Here is a 24,189-nt window from a genome sequence, read left to right as displayed (position 1 = left end):
TGAATGCTTTGCGGATATCGTTAACAATAATTTCAAAAACAAAAAATTTTAATTTTTTAAAAAAAAAAGAGAAAAGCCAAATAATTAGACGGAGTACAAATGTTTTTAGTTTAAAAAAAAAAAAAAAAAACCGTCTAATTGTTGGTATATATTTTTTGAACAATTTAAAAAAATATATAATTTTTTTTACTTCATATTTAAAATTTTTTTTTGGTAAACGGTCATTAGAGACGTTTGACCATCCGCTTATTCGCTCATTGCTACGTAGTTAGTACACATTTTTTTTTTTTAATATATACTGCATCTAAATGAGCAGTGAATCTGACCAAAATAGCCCACCCAGTAGCACAAGTGATAGAGATTATAGACCACCGGTTACTATCGTCCCTATTCCGTCGACTCGCACTCTTCGTTCCGACTCAAAGAAATCTCGGCTTAGTACTAGCCTACCTAGAGATTTGGCGAGTAGTACAGATATCCTAATTAGATCAATCCGTACACTAGGTAGTACTGATAATCTTTTGGATAACACTAACACTTTATTGGATGAGTTGAGGAGCTCATCTACTCAAGGTGTTAATCCAGTATCACATACTATAACTACATCCACTAGTACCAGTTGTATTACTTCTACAGCGTCTATTGTTTCTAATACTATTTATTCTACGTCTACACCGTCTATTGTCTCCCATACAATCCATTCTATTTCTACAGCGTCTATTATTTCTAATACTATTTATTCTACGTCTACACCGTCTATTGTCTCCCATACAATCCATTCTACGTCTACACCGTCTATTGTCTCCCATACAATCCATTCTATTTCTACAGCGTCTATTGTTTCCGATACTATTTATACTAAGTCTACACCGTCCGTTGTCTACCGTACAATTCCTACTACATCAGTTGGTGTTAGTCTCACTCTCTGTCCGCGACCGACTACTAGTTTCTCCACTAGTTATAGCAAACCAAACACTACTAAGGCAGTTTCTCAATACATTCCTAAGATTTCCACTGAATCAGCAAGTAGTTGGTATACGTTAACTAACAACTATACTGTCGCTAGTACGTCGACCACTACGTCTTCCAATCCAAAAACAAATCGCGGACCAGTAAAGAACCAAAAAGTAAAGGCCCGATATCAGGACGAAACCATACCTGATTCTGAGTGCGGTCCACAGCATATTGTCGCGAAAGTCTACCCACCATCAAGTTGGTTAGAACATAGGGATTATCAGTGGTTGATGAACGAAAACACACCTATTACCGACAATATCAATTCTAATTCCGATAGCAATAGACAAGACAGAGGCGAGATAATGGACAATTTACAAAATTTAGTAGAACAATATATAGAACAATATTTTCAACGACAACCGAATGCATTTACTAGTCTAAATCATCCACCGCCATAGAGCACTCAAATTGGCCTGCAAGACGCTATTAGATTGCTCCCGTACTCTTTTGACGGAAGGGACGTCGAACAATTAGAAATCTTCCTTGAAAAATGCGAATTTGCAGTGGAATGTGTGGTCCCAGCTGCGGTACCACGATTGCTGCAGGCCACTCAAACAAAACTTACGGGAAAAGCCCGACAAATCACAAAATTCAAAACGTTTGAAAGTTGGGAGGACCTGAGAGATACTCTGAAGTCTAACCTAGAGCCACAGCGCACAACTCCTCATTTATATTTGGAACTGTATGCGACAAAGCAATTACCGGGAGAAGACGTCTTGTCTTGACTTATTCCATGAAAGTAGAAAAATTACAAAATCAGATAACAGAACAAGGAACGTCTGATCAACCGGCGGAGGTTGCTCAAGCAATAGAGCGAACCATACATAATCAGGTAATTCAAGTCTTCATGGAAGGATTGGGGAGTTTGAAGGACTTTATTAAAGCAAGAAATCCTACATCGTTAGAAAAAGCCATCCAAGCCGCTCGAGAAGAGGAGCGTATCCGAAATTCAAACCTAGGCGCTAGGCAACTTTTGAAAGAAACCCCTAGGAAACTTTCTACATCAGTTCCTTCTAATTCTAATTCTAGCCAATCGTGTCATTCGTGTGGACAAAAAGGTCATTTCTCTAAATTTTGCCCACAAAATCCTTCTACATCAACCGGTAAAGGGAAACCGCAAAAGACCTCAATTCTAAATCCAAATTCTTCAGCTCCAGTTTGTAGGTATTGCAAAAATGAGGGGCACGTAATTGAAGATTGCATAAAGAGGAGGTATGCTAATTCAAAAAATAACTGGAAAAATTCGGAAAACACGAAACGACCGGGTCAAGACGCACGCCCGGCCGGACAGCTTCAAGCCGCCATCGTCCAATTGGGAGAATCTACACACGCAACGCCCAGCTAAACGATGGTCAGGTGAAAGTACTCTGTTTCAATACTACTCCGAATCAATTAAATCTACTTCTAGATACGGGCAGTGACCTTAATCTAATTAAACTCAGCGTTCTAAATCCAAATGTGCCAGTAGAAGAGACGGAACGTTATAGTCTGGCTGGTATAACTGAACAGACCATTCTAACTCTGGGAAAAACCTTCTTACCCATTCAATCAACGCCGAATTCCATGTCGTCCATCCTAATTTCTCTATTAAGTTTGAAGGTATATTAGGTAGGCCATTTTTGCAATCCAATCAGTTGTCTGTCAATTTCAAAACGAATGAGATAGTTTTACATGTAGAGAGAACATGTGAAATATCTCCACGCTCTGAGTCTATAATTTCTATATCTGCATGTGACATCGCTGAGGCCACAGCGTTAGTCATTCATTCTCAAAGTCTAGTCGACAATTTGTTGTGCGGAAATGTACTAACAATTATGAAAAATCATGAAATTCGAATTCCAGTAATTAATATATCCGAAAGTTCAATTACACTTCGAAACCTCACTCTGGATCAACTTTCGTTTGACATATGGACTGAACAAAAGTCGTGTTACGTAACAAATATTAATTCAAACTCATCTCCTTCAGCAAGTAGCCAACGATTACAGCTACTCAGAGATTCAATTCAAACTGACCACCTCAATCTTGAAGAAAAAGTTTCGGTTGAGACAATATGTCGTGAGTACTCCGACATCTTTCATCTAGATGGAGACAAGCTGACGTGTACGGATGCTGTTTATCACGAAATAAATACTCCTACAACTGTACAGGCCATCAATGAACGTCCATACCGCTTACCTTTTCGACATAAACAGGAAATCAACGAACAAATGAAGCAACTCGAAGAACAAAATATAATAGCTCCCAGTAAGAGCCCATGGAACGCACCATTATTGGTTGTACCAAAGAAGCCGGACATTAATAATGTCGTAAAATATCGTGTCTGTGTTGATTTTAGGAAATTAAATCAAGTCTCAGCAGGAGACGCGTATCCGATTCCTAACATCGCAGATATTCTTGATCAGCTAGGAAAGTTTACATACTACTCCACTCTGGATCTAGCCCAAGGATATCATCAAGTAGAAATGCACCCAGACCATCTTGAGTAAACTGCGTTCAGTACGGACAAAGGCCACTTTGAGTTCCTTTCGGTCTCAAAGGCGCGCCTGCGACATTTCAACGTCTTATGAACTCCGTACTAAGTGGACTAACGGGTTTAAAAGCATTCGTATACTTGGACGATATAATTGTCCATGCTTCCAGCATTCAGGACCACGAAAACAAACTGAAAGACGTTTTTAATCGACTTCGACACTTCAATCTCAAACTTCAACCATCGAAGTGTATGTTTATGCGGAAAGAAGTACACTATTTAGGTCATATTATAACAGACAAAGGCGTTAAACCAGATCCAGTCAAGGTCAAATGTGTTCTAGAGATCCCAGTACCACGAAATGCAAAGGATATAAAATCATTTCTTGGACTCACAGGGTATTATAGGCGTTTCGTACCAAACTATGGCACAATCGCAAAACCGCTAACGTCTTTGTTGAAAAAAGACGTTCCGTTCCAATGGTCAGATTTATGTCAAGAATCATTTGAAAAACTAAAATCTATTCTAACTCAGGAACCATTACTTCAATATCCAGATTTTAGTCAACCGTTTAACCTGACTTGTGACGCAAGCAACGTCGCAGTAGGTTGTGTTCTATCTCAAGGTCCTATCGGCAAGGATTTACCAATCGCGTACGCATCAAGAACTCTGAATCGCACCGAACAAAACTACAATACAACAGAAAAAGAATTATGTTCTATTGTATGGGGAATTAAACAGTTCCGCCCTTACCTCTATGGTCAGAAATTTAACGTCATCACTGACCACAGAGCCCTTACATGGTTGTTCAACATCAAGGATCCAGGCTCAAGACTAACGAGGTGGAGACTGAAATTAAAAGAATATGATTACCAGATTCGTTACAAGCCAGGTTGCAATAATACTAACGCTGATGCGCTTAGCCGTATTCACGTTACAACCAGGGCTCAATCAAAACAACCACTGTTCGACATCGATAAGGGAGCCACAAAATAGTCGTGTTATCTGCCGCCACATGGTGCCGACCGCGATATATGTGCGGTGTCCCAACCGGTTTTTTCTTTGTTTTTGTTTTACTGTAGTGTCCGGTCTAGTGCCCGTTGTTGTTGTTGACACGGGCTCGGTCGGTCTCAGATAAAAAAACGTGTTGTTGTTGACACGGGCTCGGTCGGTCTCAGATAAAAAACGTGTTGTTGTTGCTGTCGCCGTTGCCGCTGTGCGCCTTTAAAATCCGTGTTGCCGCCGTCAATACTTTTTGTCACCATTGGTCATTGCCGTGGTTGTGAATATTGGGGTTTGCCGTTTTGTCGACGCTTAAGTGGCCTTGCGGTCGTAGCGCTTTGTCGTCGTCGCCGTAAATGTGCCAGTAAACGTGCTGCCGCCGTCAATACTTTTGTCGCCATTGGTCATTGCCGTGGTTGTGAGTATTGGGGTTTGCCGTTTTGTCGACGCTTAAGTGGCCTTGCGGTCGTAGCGTTTTAGCCGCCGTCGTTACCGTGTCACCACCGGCCAGTGTGAGCTGCCAGTCAAGGTGTCCAGGTCAGCGTACTAATTTTTGTCGATTATTTTATTGTAAATAATTATTATCATCATTATTATTATTATACCTTGTTGATATTACATACTAACCCTAGTTTTAAGTATATTGATGTTTTATATTGAACTTTTGGCAATAGTAGTTGAGTTTTATACAGTCCACTTGATTAATTAATTTTTTTTTGTTCCTTTCTCCCCTTTTTTGTTTCTCTCTAAACCATTTACTCCTATCCGGCCTAGACGGGTTTTTTCCCGGCAAAAGAGTTATCTGTCGGGCATACGCGTCGCACAACCACCTAATACTACAAATTTAGACTAATGATTCTATGGACAATTCGGACATCCCAATTCAGACGACGTCGCACTCTAATGCTGTAGAAAGTACACATCAGCTCATGCAAACCTAGACCAACTTTCTAAAGCTTCTACACCGAATGTCCAAGAAGTCACAGGAGATCTTTTCGATGAAGACAATGATTGGCATCTCGCCCATTGTGTATCTCAAGACCTCGACATGACAAGAGGTATCGCTTATAAGTTCAGAAAGAAATTTGGACAAATAGAAGAACTAAAAAACCAGCGAAAATGCGTGACGGAAATCGCACATTTGGTAAATGATAATAGGTATATCCTGTACCTTATTACCAAAAGAAAATGTCGTGAAAAACCTAGTTATGACACCCTTTTCCAAAGTCTTCTAAATCTCAAATTGTTCTGTCAAGACAATCAGCTGACTCAAATCGCTATGCCTCGAATAGGATGTGGTTTAGATAACCTCAATTGGAGTCAGGTCAATTCTATGCTTAGATTTATCTTTCGGAACTCTAATATAATAATTAAAGTATTCAGTAAGGATAATCTAACACAAGAGGACAAACTCCGCCTCATCTCTGAATTTCACGATACTCCTCTTGCCGGTCATCAAGGAGTAGAGCGCACTCTCAGTAAACTCAGAACCGAATACCATTGGACTGGCATGAGAAAACAAGTATCAGATTATATCAGAACTTGTCCTACCTGTCAACTTACTAAAGTTTCAAATAAGTCCATTAAGGAACCGATGATAATCACGACTACGTCATCACGAGCATTCGAGAAAGTTTTCATGGATATCGTCGGTCCCCTTCCTAAATCACACCGTAATAATGCTTTCATCATCACGCTTCAGGACGATTTAACGAAATTTTCATGGGCAATACCCTCTGAAAACCACGAAGCTAATACGGTAGCATATAATTTCGTGACTCAATTCGTTTGCCTGCACGGAATTCCAGAACAGGTAGTGATGGATTGTGGTACAGAATTTCTAAGTTGTCTTCACGAAGGTCTGTCGGTTGTTAAAGATAAAGAAATCATCAACAACCCCTTACCATCCCCAAAGCAATGGCAGTCTTGAGAGAAGCCATCGCACGCTAGGCGAATACCTCCGAAGTTTCGTTTCCAAAGATCAGTTGAGTTGGGACGAATACGTACCATTCGCCATGTTTGCATACAATTCTAGTATCCACTCGTCTTCAGGCTATCAACCTTACGAGTTGGTTTATGGAAGACAAGTAAAAATTCCTACATCATTGTCAAAACCTCCAGAACCTCAATACAACTTCACTGACTATCAATTGGAGCTTAAGCGAAAATAACAAGAAACCAATGAAGTTGTCAGAAATCGATTAATCGCTAGCAAAAACAAGGCGAAAGAGCAGTATGATAATAATGCTCAATCGTTAAGTTTGTCAGTAGGTGATATGGTTTATTTACAAAATAAAACAGTTCACAACAAACTCACACCCAAGTGGACAGGTCCATTTGAGGTTCTCGAAATATTCCCTAACCAGGTCAATGTAGCGATTAAGCGGAAGATCCGGTTGATTCAAACCACAACCTACGATATCACCAAGACGGTCAAAAATCTGAATGATACTCAAGGCGAACTCGAAAGAAACCTCCAGCTTCTAAACGTTCAAGTCAGAAAAAATACACAAACCATCAATATATTACTCACGAAAACAGCTTTGTTAGAACAATCCATTCTATTTCAAATCCTTCTAAATCAATATGCGTACGAAACGCAAAGTATAGTTGCAATTATCAACTCTGCTATTTATGGCAAAATCCATACTACAATTTTACCTTCTAACGAGTCGCTTTCTCAACTACGGGAAATACAGTTGGAACTCCCCACTGGCAGTCAACTTCCACTAGAACTTGGCAGTCGGAATATCCCTGAATTCCTATCAATATCTTCTACATCCATTTTCCACCGAGATGACTTTATCATTTTTCTATTGCACTTTCCAATAGTCACAATCGATGAGTATAATCTCTATCACCCAATACCTTTACCATTCTATCTAGACAATAACAACGTTGTTTTGATAGCTCCCGATCATGAATACGTAGCAATTAGCGATGACAGTGAGTTTTATCTAACTTTAAGTCAACCGCAGAATGAAGCATGTATACAACTTAAATCGTATACTCTGTGTAAAACCAACGTGTGTTCAAAAATTCATAGATTATCTTGGGCCGGATACATTTAATTCGTTGGATAATAATACAAAACAAAAATTAATATACTATAAAAACAAAATAATAATTATTGAATGGTTATTACGCAATTTACCTTGATATGTGTTTTTTGTTAGTGTGTTTGGATATAATGTTGTTTTGTTTTTTTTGTCTTCTTTTATCATGTATAATTAATATTTTAGTTTTATATGTATTTAGAATATTATTTTAAATCATTAAAATTTTAATTTAATTCATTTATTTTGTTAATAATCATATTATATTTCAATAACTCTCTATCTCCAACACAAGCTTAGTTTAAAGGAGATAGATAATCGAAAATGTTAACTTTTATAATAATTTATGTATAGATTTTTCTTTTCTATTAATAAAAAAAAATTAATTTTGTGCTGTTTTTCGAATTTTAAAGGGCCCTCACAGAACTCCCCGCCGAGTTTAATATCATAGACCACATGGTCTTTGATATTAAAAGGACGTTAGGGGATGTCTTCTTATACAAAGAAAAGTAAGAATTATATACTCTATAATTTTGTTCTTTATTTAGCGACCTTAGTTAAGAATAAATCATCTTGTAGCTGAGTTAGATTATTTAACAGAGTGACCGCCCGTTTTAGCTCTTCAGGCGATATATTAAATTAATAAGGCTGCTTAGACGTAGAAACGGCCTAGCCATCTGGTTTTTTGTGGGAATCCGTCTATTTTACCTTTATTGACGGCCACTTTGTCTAGCCTAACTAGCTAGCCGAGTAGGTCCGTTTTTTTTTAATTTAGAAAACCGATTAAAGCAGCCAAAATCGTTTATACCCTATTGACAGCAGTTATACTGGCTGTTCAGAAGTAAGTATCTAACCTAACCGAAATAAAATAACATAATTAATTTTGTGCCGTTTTTCGATTTTAAAAATATTGACTCTAAGTATAAAACTGGTGATAAAGAGAAAAAGAACTACTCTCTTTAAATGGCAAAATTAATAGATGATCTAAAACAGACGGTGTAAAACTTTTTCAATGAAGGTGTTATGTAAAAAGATAAATTGATGATTTGCAAGTACCCCCTTCAATCAACAATAGATATAGGGCACTTAACTGTATGTTTATCTCCTCGATAATCATTTTAGAGTTTTGCATGTTACTTACAACATTAACACATTTGACACCTCTGTCTTTCCATTTACTGACACTTATTTCTTTTGAGTTAACAATATCACATTCTCCTTGTTTAAACTTCTTATCAATTTTTAACAATTTTGAGGGAAAATATTTTCTATTTGCATTTATAGTTCCACAGCCAAAATTATTTTTTTCAAGCATTTTATTCAACATAGGAATGTTGCTGAAGAAACCATCAAAATAAAAATAAAAGTCTTTGTTGTCAAAAGGGGAGGCTAATAATGTTACTACTCTTTCGCCCAATCCTATCTTAGGATCCCCTTGCTTGCCTTGATAAATATAAAAATTCAACAAATAACCAGTTTGAGTGCAACATGCAGCCCAAACCTTAATACCCCTTTTGATCGGTTTCAAGGGCATATACTGTTTCAAAGTGGTCCTTCCTTTGCAAGCAATCATGCTTTCATCAATAGAAATATTTCTACTGGGATTAAAATTGTTTAGAAATTTATTATTAAGATGTTCAATTAGAGGTAGTAATTTGTACAATTTATGATAATATAGGTAGAAGAACAACGTAAAACAGGTGTACTACAGTTGATACTAGAATTTCTTGAAATACTACAAATATCGTCTTCACAATCTGTATCTCCATCAATATCGTAAAACATTGTCTGTTCATCCGTAATTTCAAATAAATATTCCAATGTTTCCGCCTCATTCATTCTAAAATTGTAATAAACTAAAGAATTATTTACAACCATCTAGCAACTAAAACACATTTATTACTAATACACAGAAACAAACCTGATAGTTCATATAGTAGCCGAAATACATAAATTATATTATATTTATACATAAATATACACATTACACATACAACAACAAGAATTATATTACATCTAGACGATTTTCATGTCTTAGTTTTCGATTTTTTTGTTATCGAATATTATATTTTCGAAACTGAGGGAAAAATCACAAGCATTGATAATATGATAAAACTTCCAAAGACTTTAAAAATGTAAACATTCTGCAAGTGGCTCCACTGGTTATTTAATAAAAAAAAAATATTTTCTAATAAATTATCACTGTGCACGGTGGTTAATATATTAACCACTTGATAATTTATTTATTTTATAAGGCCGTATAGGATCCGACATCTAGCGTTAAGAATGTAAAACGCGAAAAAATAGATGGTTTTTATAACCAAACTGTTATCAGTGTCTAGTTATTATTCCATTTTCAAAAAAGTGAATTACAGTAAAAAAAACCGGTGGTTAAAATAAGAACCACTAACACTTAAAGGGTTAAAAGACATAACAGAAACGCACAATGTAGGACCTGGAAAACAAGTTCTTTGAAATACATAATGTAAAGAGAAATGTTATACATTGATTCAACAATTATTTCGTTGTCGGAAAGACGAAAACATTTTATTTTGTATGGTACACACGGGCGAGAAACCATATAAATGTAAAACATGCCTAACCATTTTTAAACCTAATTGAAAAGCTAATGTCGGGCAACGCCAATGATATTATATAATATTATTGTTGTTTTTCATATGAATAAATGTTTCATTCTCGTGTGTCCTATTGACAGTTATTTGTTCTTATAACTGTTTACATGAAACAACAATTATTGTGAAAATTCCCAATTTCAATGGCTAGCTACAATAATAGTTGAAGAACATAATAGTATGTTCGTATGTTTAATACTGTATTTTTCTTAGGGTCCGTTGAAAAAAGACAGTCCATATCGTGTTGTCGATACGTCCCGTCGTGTCGTCGCTGCGCGCGTGAACACTTACCCAACGGCCTTCGGGTCAAAATAGCATCGATATTAATGATTCATTAATAACTAACTGAGTATCAATGAAAGCATAACAATAAGTGTTGGTAGATATCTAGTTTACAGGACACCCTTTTTTTTTGTTTTTTTATCAGCAGTATATAATTAATGCTGCTTACGCCTATTTTGCCGCGCTCGTACGTGGCTTAGAAGATTTTGAAAAAAAATATGTGGGATGCAAAATACTTTTGGACGAGATACATTTTAAAAAAGCCTTTAGCCTTTATGTGTTCTTTACCACACAGTGTAGGACCTGGAAAACAAGTTTTTTGGAATACACAATGTAAAGAGAAATGTTATACATTGATTCAACAATTATTTCGTTGTCGGAAAGACGAAAACACTTTATTTTGTATGATACACACGGGCGAGAGACCATATAAATGTAAAATAAATGTTTCATTCTCGTGTGTCCTATTGACAGTTATTTGTTCTTATAACTGTTTACATGACACAATAATTACAGGTGGTTAATATAAGAACCACTAACACCTAAAGGGTTAATCAAGTTTGTTATAGAAGGCCTCCATGGCCAGTTTGAGGTGTTTAATATATATTAGACAACCCACACCTCCACCACCACATTATTATTATTATTTTGACTTTTTATGTGATAAACACTCAAAAAATATATGACTGAAATTATTATGGAGGGACTCGCAGTTCGCAATCATATTTACAATTAGTACAATGTTTTTTAGACAACCTCTTATTTATAATGATAATTAGTATTATTAAAATAGTAAATATATAATTCAATAAGTAAATAAAAGTAAGTCAATAAAAAAATAGTAGACATACCTGTTACTCTGTACAATGAGAATAAAGGATCCGTACAGAAACCAAAATACGTTACTCCTAGCTGCACAGGGGCATCCAAGAGTAACGTGTTTTATTAATATTAATTGAGCACTTTTATTATATTGCAGAAAAAATGGATCTATGTGGTATTATTATTGGGCTATTCAATATGGATATATCGGTAATCAATATAGAACGGAAATTGTCAACTTATGCTGGAAAATTACCTGTAACTAAAGTTAAAAGATTCAATCGCTCTACAAAAACTAGAATTGAAGTATCTTGTCCATTTGTTATAACTGAATACAACCGCAATATGAGGGGAGTAGATTTATTGGACTCACTCATAGGAAGGTAAAAAATAAAAATGCGCTCCGGAAAGAAATATATCCGTTTGTTCTATCATTTCATTGATTTAACAGTTGTAAACTCGTGGCTTTTATATAAAAGTCAGAGAACAAAACTTGCCTGTACAGTTTGAGCTACCTGACTGGAGAAAAAACATAGCATACTCAATAATAAAATCAGGAGATTTAAAAATTCAAAAAGGACGTCGTTCTATATCTATAGAAACAAGAAGAGCTTCAACAAGAGTTTAGACGATGCACCCAACTCGTGCAGTTAGAACTGATGGTGTTGGTCATTCTCAAATCAGGGCGGATAAACGAGGAAGATGTAAATTATCGAAATGCAATGGATACACCTGGATACAAGGCAATAAATGTGATATTCTTTTATGCAACTCATATAACTCTCTGATACAATTTACAAAGTACAAGTGAAGTAGTCATGTAAAAGAAAAAATATATTATAAAATTTATTTATAACCTTTATGCCATTTGTTGCAAATATGCAACATACTTATGTAACGGACCTACTTGTCTAGCTGGCTAGACTAGGCAAAGTGGCCGTCGATAAGGCTAAAATAGACGGAACCCCCTTGGAAAAACGGTTGGCTAGGCCGTTGTCTACGTCTAATTAGCCTTAAAGTCTCCCTTATTAACTTAATATATCGACCAGCTAGAACGGGCGGTCACAATGTTAAATAATCTAACTCTCAGCTGCAGGCTACAAGATGTTTTATTCTAAATTAGGGTTTCTAAATAAAATACAAAATTATACAATATATATATATATATATATATATATATACAGTGGTGTTCCCATAGGGTATACTCCATATACGCCGTATACTCTCGAGATTTTTTTTATAAATCATGGGTATACTGCGTATACTCTCAAGTCTCAATTCATTTGTGAAAAAAAATAGTTATTGTTTTTTGTAGTGGGCTTATGTCTTTATAGAAAACCGAATAATATATATTTTTATTTTTGGTACGGAAATTGTTTTCGGCCGGTAAAAACTAAAAACTGTGCACTAGGACGACGTTCGTCAGTGTTATCTTTACGACGTTGTTATACTGAATACTCAGAATAGTAGTTGTACTAAAACAATCATGTCTATAAATGTATTATATTTATAAAGATAGTAAGTAAAATGTTGTGCACCAGGCCTATTTTTTCATAAAATTATTATTATTTTGGAAAATAACGTCAATCCTGTAAACCCAATTTTACTAAATTGTCATTATCACTACTATGATCGACCTATAATAGGCCGTCACAAGCGATAATAATATTACAATTTCATACTTTTTACAGTTTGACAGTTATATTATATAGAATGCATTCTCATTGAGATTATTTTTATAGTATTATATTCCCAGACGGGCTAGACTAGACCTCGTTAGTTACGCTTCGGTTGGTGTTCGGGTATTTCTAATGAAAATTTGTTTCGTTAATCGTTCTTTTTTTTAGTAATACAAATTAAAATGAGTTCGAAACGTGGTAGTATCGATAGATTTTTTACGACCGGTCCAGGGAAAAAAAATAAAAGTGACGCTCATGTAATTGCTGATGCTGGTCTATCCTCGATAACATCCAATAAGGATAATATCGATTGTGCTAAAATGTGGCCTACATTATGGACGAACGAACAAGTGGCAGAATTTCAGGAAAAAAATCCATGGTTAGATTGCCAAAACGGGAAATTAGGATGTAGTACTTGTATTAAAGGAAAAAAAAGTATTAAATTTCAAAAATCGAATGCTGATGGTAAAATTCGAATCTCGTCCGAATGGGTAGATTTTGGTATAATAGCTGCTGGAAGTAATAGAAAAAATCAACTGGCGTCTTTGAGGAGTAAAATTAAACAACACTCAGAAAGTAAATCTCACGTGTTAGCAGAACAAATTACGGAGAAAAGCTCTAAAAAAATGTTGGATAATATGTTTGAACATATATCCGAAAAGGAAATGGATTCAAATATGCGAATTTTTGAAACGGTGTATTGTATGGCAAAGAACCATCGCCCCTTCTTGCAATTTGAAGAACTTGTACAACTTCAGCAAATCAATGGATTGGACATGGGGTCATCCTTGCATAGCCGGACAACTGCTACGCGAATGGTAAATGTTATAGCAAAGGAAATGCGGAAACGACTCATTTCATGCCTTATACAGTCAAACTCGAAATTCACCATTTTGGTGGACGAAGCGACTACGTTAAGCACCAAGTGCACTTTAATTGTTTATATTTTGTCATATTTTAATATAGATGCTCCCATAGTAGCATTCTTAGATCTGATTGAGCTGAATGGACAAGACGCTGAAACTATTGAAAAAACCTTATGGTTAGGTTTAGAACGTGTAGGAATATCAAGGTCGTTTGCGTTGAAGAATTGGATTGCGTTTGCAAGCGATGGTGCAAGTGTGATGATGGGTAGAAAAGCTGGAGTCGCTGCAAAATTGTGTGAAAAGATGCCGCAACTATTCGTATGGCATTGTTTATGCCATCGCCTTGAACTATCAGTACACGACGTCTTAAAAAACTGTACTGGTGTTTCCCGTTTCCAGAGTTTCATGGACAAACTCTACACGTATTACCACCAAAGTCCCAAAAACTCGAGGGGATTAGATCAAGCTTGTGTGGAAGGGGGCATTGAAATGAAAAAAATAGGTCGTATCTTAAATGTCCGCTGGTCTGCTAGTAGCTTCCAAACAGTAAAGGCTATATGGAACAACTATCCTGGTATTCATACGCACGTCTCTGAATTTCGTGATTCTACAGCTAATGGGATAAAAAAAAAAATTGGAATCTTCTTCCTTCCTTTATGAACTTGGACTCTTCTACGATGTCCTTTCTGAACTTGGAATGTTATCTCGCATACTTCAATCTAGGAAAACAACTGTGAAGCTGTATTTCATAGCAAAAATACTGATAACAAAAATGAAAAATGAAAAGAATTTGGAGACAATGTCATACCTATTCTTTTTTTGATAAACCAAATATTTAACATTTAAAATCATTATTTTTTTACTTTCAAAAAAACTAGGTATTGACAATTAATACTTTTTTTGTTGTTATTTTAAAAATCGGACACGGCATTGTCTCTGAAATTTTGATATCATTCGATTTTATAATAGGTGTTTTTGCTCTAAAACCACTATGAACTGAGTAAAGCGTATTCTGCGTAGTTATGCTTCAATTAATTTTTTTTTAAATCCCTGTCAAGGATGCTGCTGCGGTAATTCAAAAACACAGTCCTAATTACTGAACAAATATTAACACTTCAGTTTTATGTTAAAATTAGGATTTTCCAAAAAAATTTCTATACGGAATAACATAACGCCTTAATAAATAGGGGAAATAACGTCCTCTTAAGTCAATAGATATCTAGAAATAGATTTATTATCAAGAGTAGGTAATCCTTTAGCTTGGTGGAAGTAATATTGGTTCAATTTACCACATTTAGTATTTACGTGTCTCAAAAACGTATTATCAATAGGACCCTTTGATGATGAAATCAAATATGTCAGCGTAACGCTTAGCAATTAGCAATAATAAAGTATACTGTAGGTATATTATATGTACACAGTAAAATATACAGTAATAGTAAAATTGATATCCCGTTACGCGGCAATTTTTTTTCTGAAGATAACGATTCGAGACGACGTGCAATAACCTGTATATTTCAACCATGGTTACACACAACCGTCCGTGACAGCTGTGGTCACTGGGGCCTTCTCACTTCGCCGCAGAACGCGACGGCTGACCGGCGACCGTTCTTAGGCTGATACGTGATGGCGACTTTGTGAAATGTTAAATATTCGATCAGTAGAATAAGTGGTGACAAGTCACCATAAAAAGTAACGGTGACATTTTGGTCACTGTCACCATTGTAACCGTTACTAAATTTTGTCACTTTCTCCCATCTCTAAAAAATAAAGAAAAGAGACGCGACACGGTTACAACATGCCACGGACATGGTGATAACGAAAGTAGCGGCGAGCCATCTGGTTAAGTGCAGCGGTCGAATTCTGTGACCACAGCGTTACCATTGATTAAATATACATAGATAGCCCAAGCTGTGTTAAAAGCTAGCCGCTCATAAATGGGAGCCGAACCATAGAGAGCGCTAAATCTGTAGTTCATTCGATCGAAAATGGTGCTCTGACACACGACATACCGGTTCAAAACTGGGCGGCCAATACACTTTTTTTGCAACTTTTTCCTTTATTTTATACAATTTTTATTTACATTATACTTTATTATAATTAAAGTATAACTATTATAATAAAGAAAAATAGTTTTTTTTGTATAAATTATTATATATTAATATATTTTTTTAATCATGCATAAATACAATATTTAGTATATGTCATGAGTTCTTGTGAATTTGTACGCACATTATACCAATTTAAATTATATTTCTCAAATTTACATAATTGGTTATTTATATTAACCTACCATTCGCCCTCAATACACCATTGTTGCTGTACGTAATTGGACTACAATATTACTTATTAGTGAATAGTGTAATATTAAAAAAAATACAATTACATAATGCCGTTTGTAAATAAAATAAAAATATCATTTTTCCACCCTTTGAATCTAATTGGTAGGATTTTTTTACACAATATGTTCCCTCTCTTCCTGTACTCTCTTACACCACGGACGTCGGACATCGACGGAGTCGTGACTCGTGTCCAAGTCTTATGATTTTGTTTTTTTTAAATACAATACAATATAATGTAATAAATAATAATAGTACAATAAGTAAATCGATAGCGTCACTAGACATTCTTTTGTGCGTTTTAAGCACACAATTTTGTTTTTTTTTTTTAGTCATTGATCTACTTTTTTCAAACCTTTCTTACCACCACAGTTTGTGTTGAGCGTTTTAAGAGTCGTGAGCTCCTCTAGTAAAATTCTATATTTTATTCGTCTCTTCAATTTTTATATTTTATTGTTTTAAAATGTCTCGTAAATGCGGAATTAGGTGCGAGTATTTTAACTGTGGTAAAAGCGCAAGAGATATTGAAAATCTTAAATTATATCGGTTTCCAAAAGACCAATCATTATTATTGTTTTGTGTCTGTACTATCTTTACGTCACTGAATACATTTCTTTATTGGACCAAAAATTTAAAAAGTTCTTTCTAAAAAATCTTTTCCCCTTCAAAATGGAGAAAAACGCCAACAAAACTACGTATTTTTCAACTCAAAATTACGACGCTCCATAACTTTTTTAAAAATAGTCCAATTAGTTTATTAAACATATTTAATAATAATAAATAATGGTTTTATGAGAAATTTAATATTAAAATTTATCATTTTTTGTATCACAATATATGTAGCTCTTTAAACTATATCAGAAAATGGAGTACAATTTTTTTCGTGAAAATGGACTTATTCCCTTTTACCCGCGCACTGTCCATATTTAATATGGCATATTAACTATATAAATGAGATTTTAATTGCATTAAATGACGAGCCGTGGACTTATGTTATTTACCTAACCATACATATTTTCTTTTTTCCTCTAAATTATACTTCTATTTGTTTTAAACACATTTTAAAAGTTATCTAAATTTTATATTTATACAATTTTTTTACAGGTTTAATAGAATAAAATACCAAAGATGGATTATGCTAATAATAATCTTTATTTTGATATGTAGCGGCACATACTACTATATACATATCAAAAAACCGATGTCAAAAAGGGAAATATTCCTATCGTATTTTGTAATTTGTAAGTATTTAATAATTTTTTTCAACTTACAACTTTGACAACCTAAAAAATTATCGTACACACTTATTCCTAGAAGGGGTGGAATTTTTGAAGCTATACTTCTTATGGGACGCCTGGGCGCTAGGGGTCAACGAAAAAAAACAGTAACGTAACTTTTTTCCTTTCTTTTGCTTTTTCATGCAAAGTTTTAGGGTTTATGTATGAAAATTAGACCAAATGCAGATATTGAATGGGGCTATATCATATTACAATTTTCTCAATAATCTGTAGTCAAATATTTTTTTTTTAGGAAAAACCCAAAAAAATAGGGAACAATTATAATTTGACCGTAGTCAGTTTTTAGGTTGCATGTATGGTTATTACATATTACTTACAGATTCGAAGCGTTTATTTAAAAGTGATTTTATCACTTTTAGTTATAATAATTTCTATAACCTTGTAACTTTTCCATCCCCACTATGCCCAGACCTCACTGTACCTAGCTATTATTAATATAATTGTAATTTTTATTTTTGTTTTAGCTTCTGATAACTGACGTGGTGATGTGCTATTGTAGATTTTACGACGGATGCGTATCAATTTTTAATAGGTGGTTTGGGCGATGGCCCCGGCAGGTACGTAGTTTTTTTTTATTCCGCATAATATATATAACTTTTTTTTTTTAAATAATTTAAATTATAGTTAAAATTTGACAATGTTACTTGCCGATATTATGACGATGGCTGTCGCGTCTTATTATTTGGAAAAAGTTTGATTTTGATTATTTTCCAACTAGATTACTGCGCATTGAAAAAGCAATAGGTAAGAACTTATATTAATTTTTGTTTTATGAAATAATAATATAATTATTGTTTAGTGATCAGGGTTTCGCAGACGGGCGCATGGGCGAATTTGACGGTCTTATATTCGCAACGGCTTTAGAGTGGGTGTCAAAAGCCTCTATGAAGCCTCATTTTACACTTACAAGTTTACACGATTGGGGTACATTTTTCCGTAAACACAATTTCCGAAAAATCATTATTCTGAAATTGCCCAAAAATTAAAACGAAAAAACTTTTCTGTCGTTACCGTGTCAATGTAAATTAATAAATAGTCCGAACCTTTCATTCAGGCTACAGTCTAGGAGGAGGTAACCGGTTTAAAGTTAAGTAGTTTAAAGCTTCAATCTACTATCCTACGGCACCGAGTGTTTTGGCACACGCTCGCTCCGGTTAACTAAAAATATCCTAGGTTTGCAGGCTACAGTCTAGGAGGAGGTCACAGGTTTAAAGCTATGTATTTTTGGTAACTTTTGAACTAGAAAAGTCCACGGATTTTTCATTTCAGATTCGAAATCAGCGTAAAACACCATGACAAATAAAAAAGGGGTATAGTCAAAGTGCATTTATACCAATTTGGGCAACACTTTAATATAAAATAGTTTACAAACAAAATAATAAAAAATACATTTTAAAATCTTTCAGATTATGGAAGTGCAGTGCACATGTTATAATATATTTAAAACTAATCACTATTCACGAGACAACAACAATATAATTGTGAAAATTTCTTGTCATTGGTGCAAGAATGTTTTAAGAAGGACCCTTGTTGATATTGACGATACGGTCTGTCATTTAAACTTGGATAATTCGTATGTAACTACTTTTCAGTGTTGATTACATATCTTTTAAATATAGTCTATTAAATATATTAAATTATATTTTTCTAACTTTTTTTTACAGACTTACAGGAAGATTTGTGACGTTATTGTTGGATACGATTCGGAGTAACCCCTTTTTTTTTTTATTATGTTTATTAATTATTGACAATCAATTCTATTTACTTGGACGAGTTAACGTAAGAAAACCTACGGTAAACCTTTGATAATAATTAAAATAATATTATTTGTCCAATTTCCCGTTGAATTTCAACAAGAAGTAAACATTTTAATAGACCTAAGAGTTCTAAGATTTGCACTTTTTCCATTACTACTCAAACATTCATAATGTTAATATTTGTTATTGTTAGATATTAATTTTAAGTTTTAGTATTAATTACATGTAACATGCTATTCTATTGACCTTATCATAAATCTGAGCTTTCCAAACGAAACCCCGCGAAAATTTGAACAGCTAACTCAATTCGACCAAAACTTGAGACATTCGGTGTTGTCACTTGAGCGACGACAATCCATTAATAAAGAATTGTATGTTTTATATGTTGGCGCATCAATATATTTTTATTGCATTATATTTAATTTAAATGTTCATAATTCATATTATTATTATTTTTACGGGAACAAAATGTCCCATTCTGACCCCTTAAAAAAAATATGGTACAAGATACAATTACTGTATATTAAATATAACATCGTTATGAAACAAGAACCGTTACAAAAATGTGATTATTCAGCTGTATAAGAATAGTAAAAAAAATAGTGGTATTACTTTTGGGGTGGATTAGTTGAGGTTTCGTGTTTCAAGGATTTTTTGTATTGTCCGATGACGCTGTCGATGATGTGGCGTGCCTTGTTGTCCAGATACTTCTGAGATCGATCACGACGAATGTCCGGTATCTTTTTGGATAAGGGTTGCTTTGATAGTGACTGTGGTGGTGCAGACACTATCGACATCCGTGTGCTCATCGGTTGAACGTTTCGGACGTGATCTGATGTGATGGTCGGCAAAGTTTCCTTTAAGTGTTTGGGAGCGACTGCCGATTTTACCATCACCTTGAATTCGTCGAAGGCATTTAATATACCAAGCTTGGCCCATGGGTTTTCTGTAGTGGCCGTGGATAGGGTCGATCGTGCAAAGAGCACTATTAGAATTGCGTTTAAGGTGACCACATACATAGTCGAGCCCATCGCAGAAAATAATGTCGATTATATTTGTGTACACAGTTGCCTTGTACACGGTTATTGTTACTAGAATCTGTTATTTTGCTTGAAGTATTTACTACAGCCAGATACTACATGGAACCTTCGGGCTTCGAGACAGTATTATATTCATCATACATAATATATCTGTGTACAAAATTCAAGTCGTTCAACAAATACCCAACCAATAAACCTATAGAAATGTGGTCTTATAACAAAATCATAATTTATCTTAATGCGATTTTGTTTGTATTTTTATTTACCAAAATACAATCTCTGTAACATTTCTGGTTAATCGACACTTTTTCTTTGAACTTACATTTTAATATTTGTATTGTTTATTTAACCCCGCTTGGGGTATCCTTCACAGGATAACGGGTGTGACAATTCCGCGGACCTCAGTCAGGTGGTGGTGCAGCCTGAAGGATGTTTAGGATCGTCTCAGGTAAGTAGGTGTGCACTAAGTCGTGACACTGAAGCACCACTACCACCACCCAGTTGGGCCCTCCATTAATGTGGGTTGACGTTGGGCCAACCACCCAACTCGTAAAACCAAAATAGGTTCTGAAACAAAACAAACCTCAGCCTCGGATGAACAGTAATAAGTTGGAAAAGTTGAGTTTAGGAACTTGGAACGTGCGCACGTTATAAGCAACGGGCGCTTTGACGACAGTCGTTTCAGCAATAGAAACGTACCGATTAGATATAGTGGCCATTCAAGAACTGAGATGGACAGGATCAGGAAGTATAAGATCAAATAACCATACAGTGTTTTACAGTTGTGGCGCAAATCACGAAGCTGGAGTAGGATTCATAATCAAGAATGATATACTCCCATATGTCAAGAAGTTTGTAGCATATAATGACAGACTGTGCTACCTACAAATCGAATGTAAATGGTTAAACATGGCATTAGTAATTAATTAGACTTCATTCTTCTGAATAGAAAAGAGATAGTTCAAAACGACAGTGTCTTAAACAAAGTAATGTCTGACAAAAGCTCAATCTCCCTTGGACATATTATATGCTCTGAATGAGTATTTTATTCCTTTTAAGATGAACCTACTGTGCAAGAACGTTTTAACAAAAATGCCGCAAGGCATATTATTAATGAGTATCGTTTGCAAGCAAATATAATACAATAAGTATACATTTTTACAGCTCAACGTGGTCTTACTAATAGAAATTCCTGACGCTTTCCACGTATCATTTCTATGTTGCTGTATGAAATATGAATTAAAATGAACTATGTAAAATAATATGAATATTTCGAAAATAGGTACAACCGGTAACTTCACAATACCAAAAGCTTATGATTAGGCAATTAATATATATTGTCTGCACAGTTTCCTGATTATTCAGGTTATGTAAGGTCCACCAACACGAAGCGATTGTCAGTCGGTTGTACACTGTCAATTTCATAGTTTGTGTAAAGTTCACTACGAAAATGTCGAGTTCCAGTGATGAAGAGGACTGCTCTTTATGTAGTGTGACTGTAGTACATTGCTATGTACTACTTGTATAGAAAGTTAAAAAAAAAGACGCTAAGGAAGCATTAGGTTCATTCTTATATTGAAAGGAACCTCCACTGCCGGCTTTTTGTATCGGCCAAAGAACTTCAGGAATTCGATACGAAATGTTTGGCAAATTTTATATTAAACGCCTCCATGATACGCGTGGTACTCGATACAGCATAAAATATACTATGAACACGTTAAATTGTCTTGGAAAGTCGAACCCCAATTAAATTCTTATCGCTAGTTAGCTATCTAGTTTATTATATATATATCTGTGCAGTAGATACACGATTTATTGGAGGAAAAACCGATCCGTGTACTTATTTTTTGTTGTTTTTGGTCATTTTTTTCAATTTTTTTTAATATGAATGACCAAGAATTAATTATACAATTTGTTAAAGAGGTGGAGAAGCACCAAGAAGTTTATAATTATAAACTTCCTGACTACTCCAGAAAATATGTAACCGAGAAGGCATGGCAAGAGGTTGCCGCCGAAGTAAATATGACAGTTATTATTTTGATTAATTATTTTGACAATAACGGCATTCATTAACTATGAATTGTGACTTTTTCAAAATATTTATACACAATATAAATAATACTGAGGATTGCTCATAGGGTAAAGTTGTCTTATACAATTAAGGTTTTGTTTGTTTTTTAGATCAATATTATAAAAATAATTAGTGGCGTTTTAGCTATAAAGAATAGGGTATTCCTATTTCTGATAATAGTATTTTTGTCAATGTAGACTTAACATTAAAGTTTTTCTAGAAAGTATTTATACCACTAGAAGGCAGTGATATAACTAAAAAGTTAGGCAATCTCTTTTACTTTGTGGATAAATACATTATTGCATTTTCTTATATAACACAATATGATTCATATACTATAATAATTTCTGTGTGGATATATAAATATATATATAGTTATTATACAAATCTACTTTCTGATATAATTATTTGGAAATTTGTTAAGCCAATTATATATAAGACCTTGATAAGATTTGCCAGCTAGATTCAAGAAATATTATTTTTAATTTTTAAATTAGTACTGTTGACAATTGGCATTTAAATTTGTCAGAAAGTAATGTGTTGAATTATGTTTGTGGCTATTTGTATGGCTTATGATGTAAAGCCAAAATACCTGACTTGTGAAAACGTTTCTCTATAAATTTTAAAATTTAATAATCTTTTTTAATATAAAAAATTGCATAGCTTGGGCTTATTGTTCCCTGGACTACATTTCAATAAGGCGGACATAAATTGTAAGGACTGTTTACAACAGATTAATATGCTCACCAGTTTTAAATTTATCAAGATCAAATTAATTAAAATGTTTGTAGAATTTTATAAACTCTCTTAAATAGAACTGTTTCATTGATTCAATGCACTTACAAATACATAACTTTATTTCTCTTTATTGCTGTATACATAATACTTACAATTTTTAATACTAACGCACTGTAGTTACACATTTTGAGAACTAATAATTGATAATATTTTTTTTCCGTTCAAAAGAGTATGGTAATTTTTTCCAAGGAAAATTTAGATACAGTATTTAACTATTATATAACTGTGAGTAACAGGCGTATCCTTGGCTTTTGTGGTACACCCCAAAGGGTTCCCCTATGACCAAGGACCGACTATATAGTAGCGCTAGGCGTGCCGGGGAAGGTATGTCACAAGTGAAGTGGTCTGTAGAAAGGCCACACTAAACGTTCGGCCTTAACGTCCACACTTTAGTCGCCTTTTATTCTTTCTCTATTATATTGAGAATAACAGTTGTACGTATTAAGATTATAACAAAAATAGTAAAAACTCAGATAAAATAGTGCCGTATCGGTTTTCCACATAAATCTTTAACTGCACCAGTATTAATTAAATTTGGTTTAGTAGAGCAGTTAATTGTTTTATAAATATTGTATATTATACTATAAATCATTCATATCCTTATTTATAAGCCATTGATACTAGTTTGTTATAATAGTTACACCAATTTTACTTTCTCATAATTATAAAATGTACAAATCTAACTTAACTGTTTAATATTTTTATTATAATGGTTTATGCCAGTAGCCTTTGTGTCGTGCAATTTCTAGACTTAGCCGGTTTTAATATAGTATGCAATGTCGCAAATTGTTCATACATGTTGGTAGTTAAGCATAGTTTTTACTATAAAGTAAATACTATCATATTGTCGACGTGTAAGTCTATACATTGTAAATTTCATTGTCCAAAACCTCCAGCAGAAATCGGCAAATATTTTTATTCTATAATTTATATTATCGAGGATTATAGTTACTCGAAATCGAGTGATATTTTTAATAACCAGACAATATAATACAACGGGTCGAGCCGTCAATTGTTCACACTAAGGACACCGACCACCGTTTTTTAGCAATTGCA

The 24,189-nt window shown here is 34.3% G+C and overlaps 1 protein-coding gene across 1 annotated transcript; it reads left to right on the top strand.

The window, feature by feature from the left end:
• The first annotated feature begins 308 nt into the window (after positions 1–308).
• Positions 309–1,415, top strand: LOC126845408 (uncharacterized). Its single transcript, XM_050584063.1, has one exon. The coding sequence runs from the start codon at positions 309–311 to the stop codon at positions 1,413–1,415; it is 1,107 nt and encodes a 368-aa protein (XP_050440020.1).
• Positions 1,416–24,189: the final 22,774 nt, after the last annotated feature.

The sequence above is a fragment of the Adelges cooleyi genome, unplaced genomic scaffold, assembly GCF_023614345.1.
Source record: "Adelges cooleyi isolate 19-005CV unplaced genomic scaffold, UGA_ACOO_1.1 ACOO_flye_CR_arks_rails_tigmint_CR_PRNA_784, whole genome shotgun sequence".
Lineage (NCBI taxonomy): Eukaryota > Metazoa > Arthropoda > Insecta > Hemiptera > Adelgidae > Adelges > Adelges cooleyi.
Note: the sequence above shows the minus strand (reverse complement) of the source record. Positions and strands in the feature narration are given on the sequence as shown.

What these genes read in the sequence shown, in the direction of transcription:
- LOC126845408 (XM_050584063.1), top strand. Translation starts at nt 309, where the DNA reads ATGAGCAGTGAATCTGACCAAAATAGCCCACCCAGTAGCACAAGTGAT.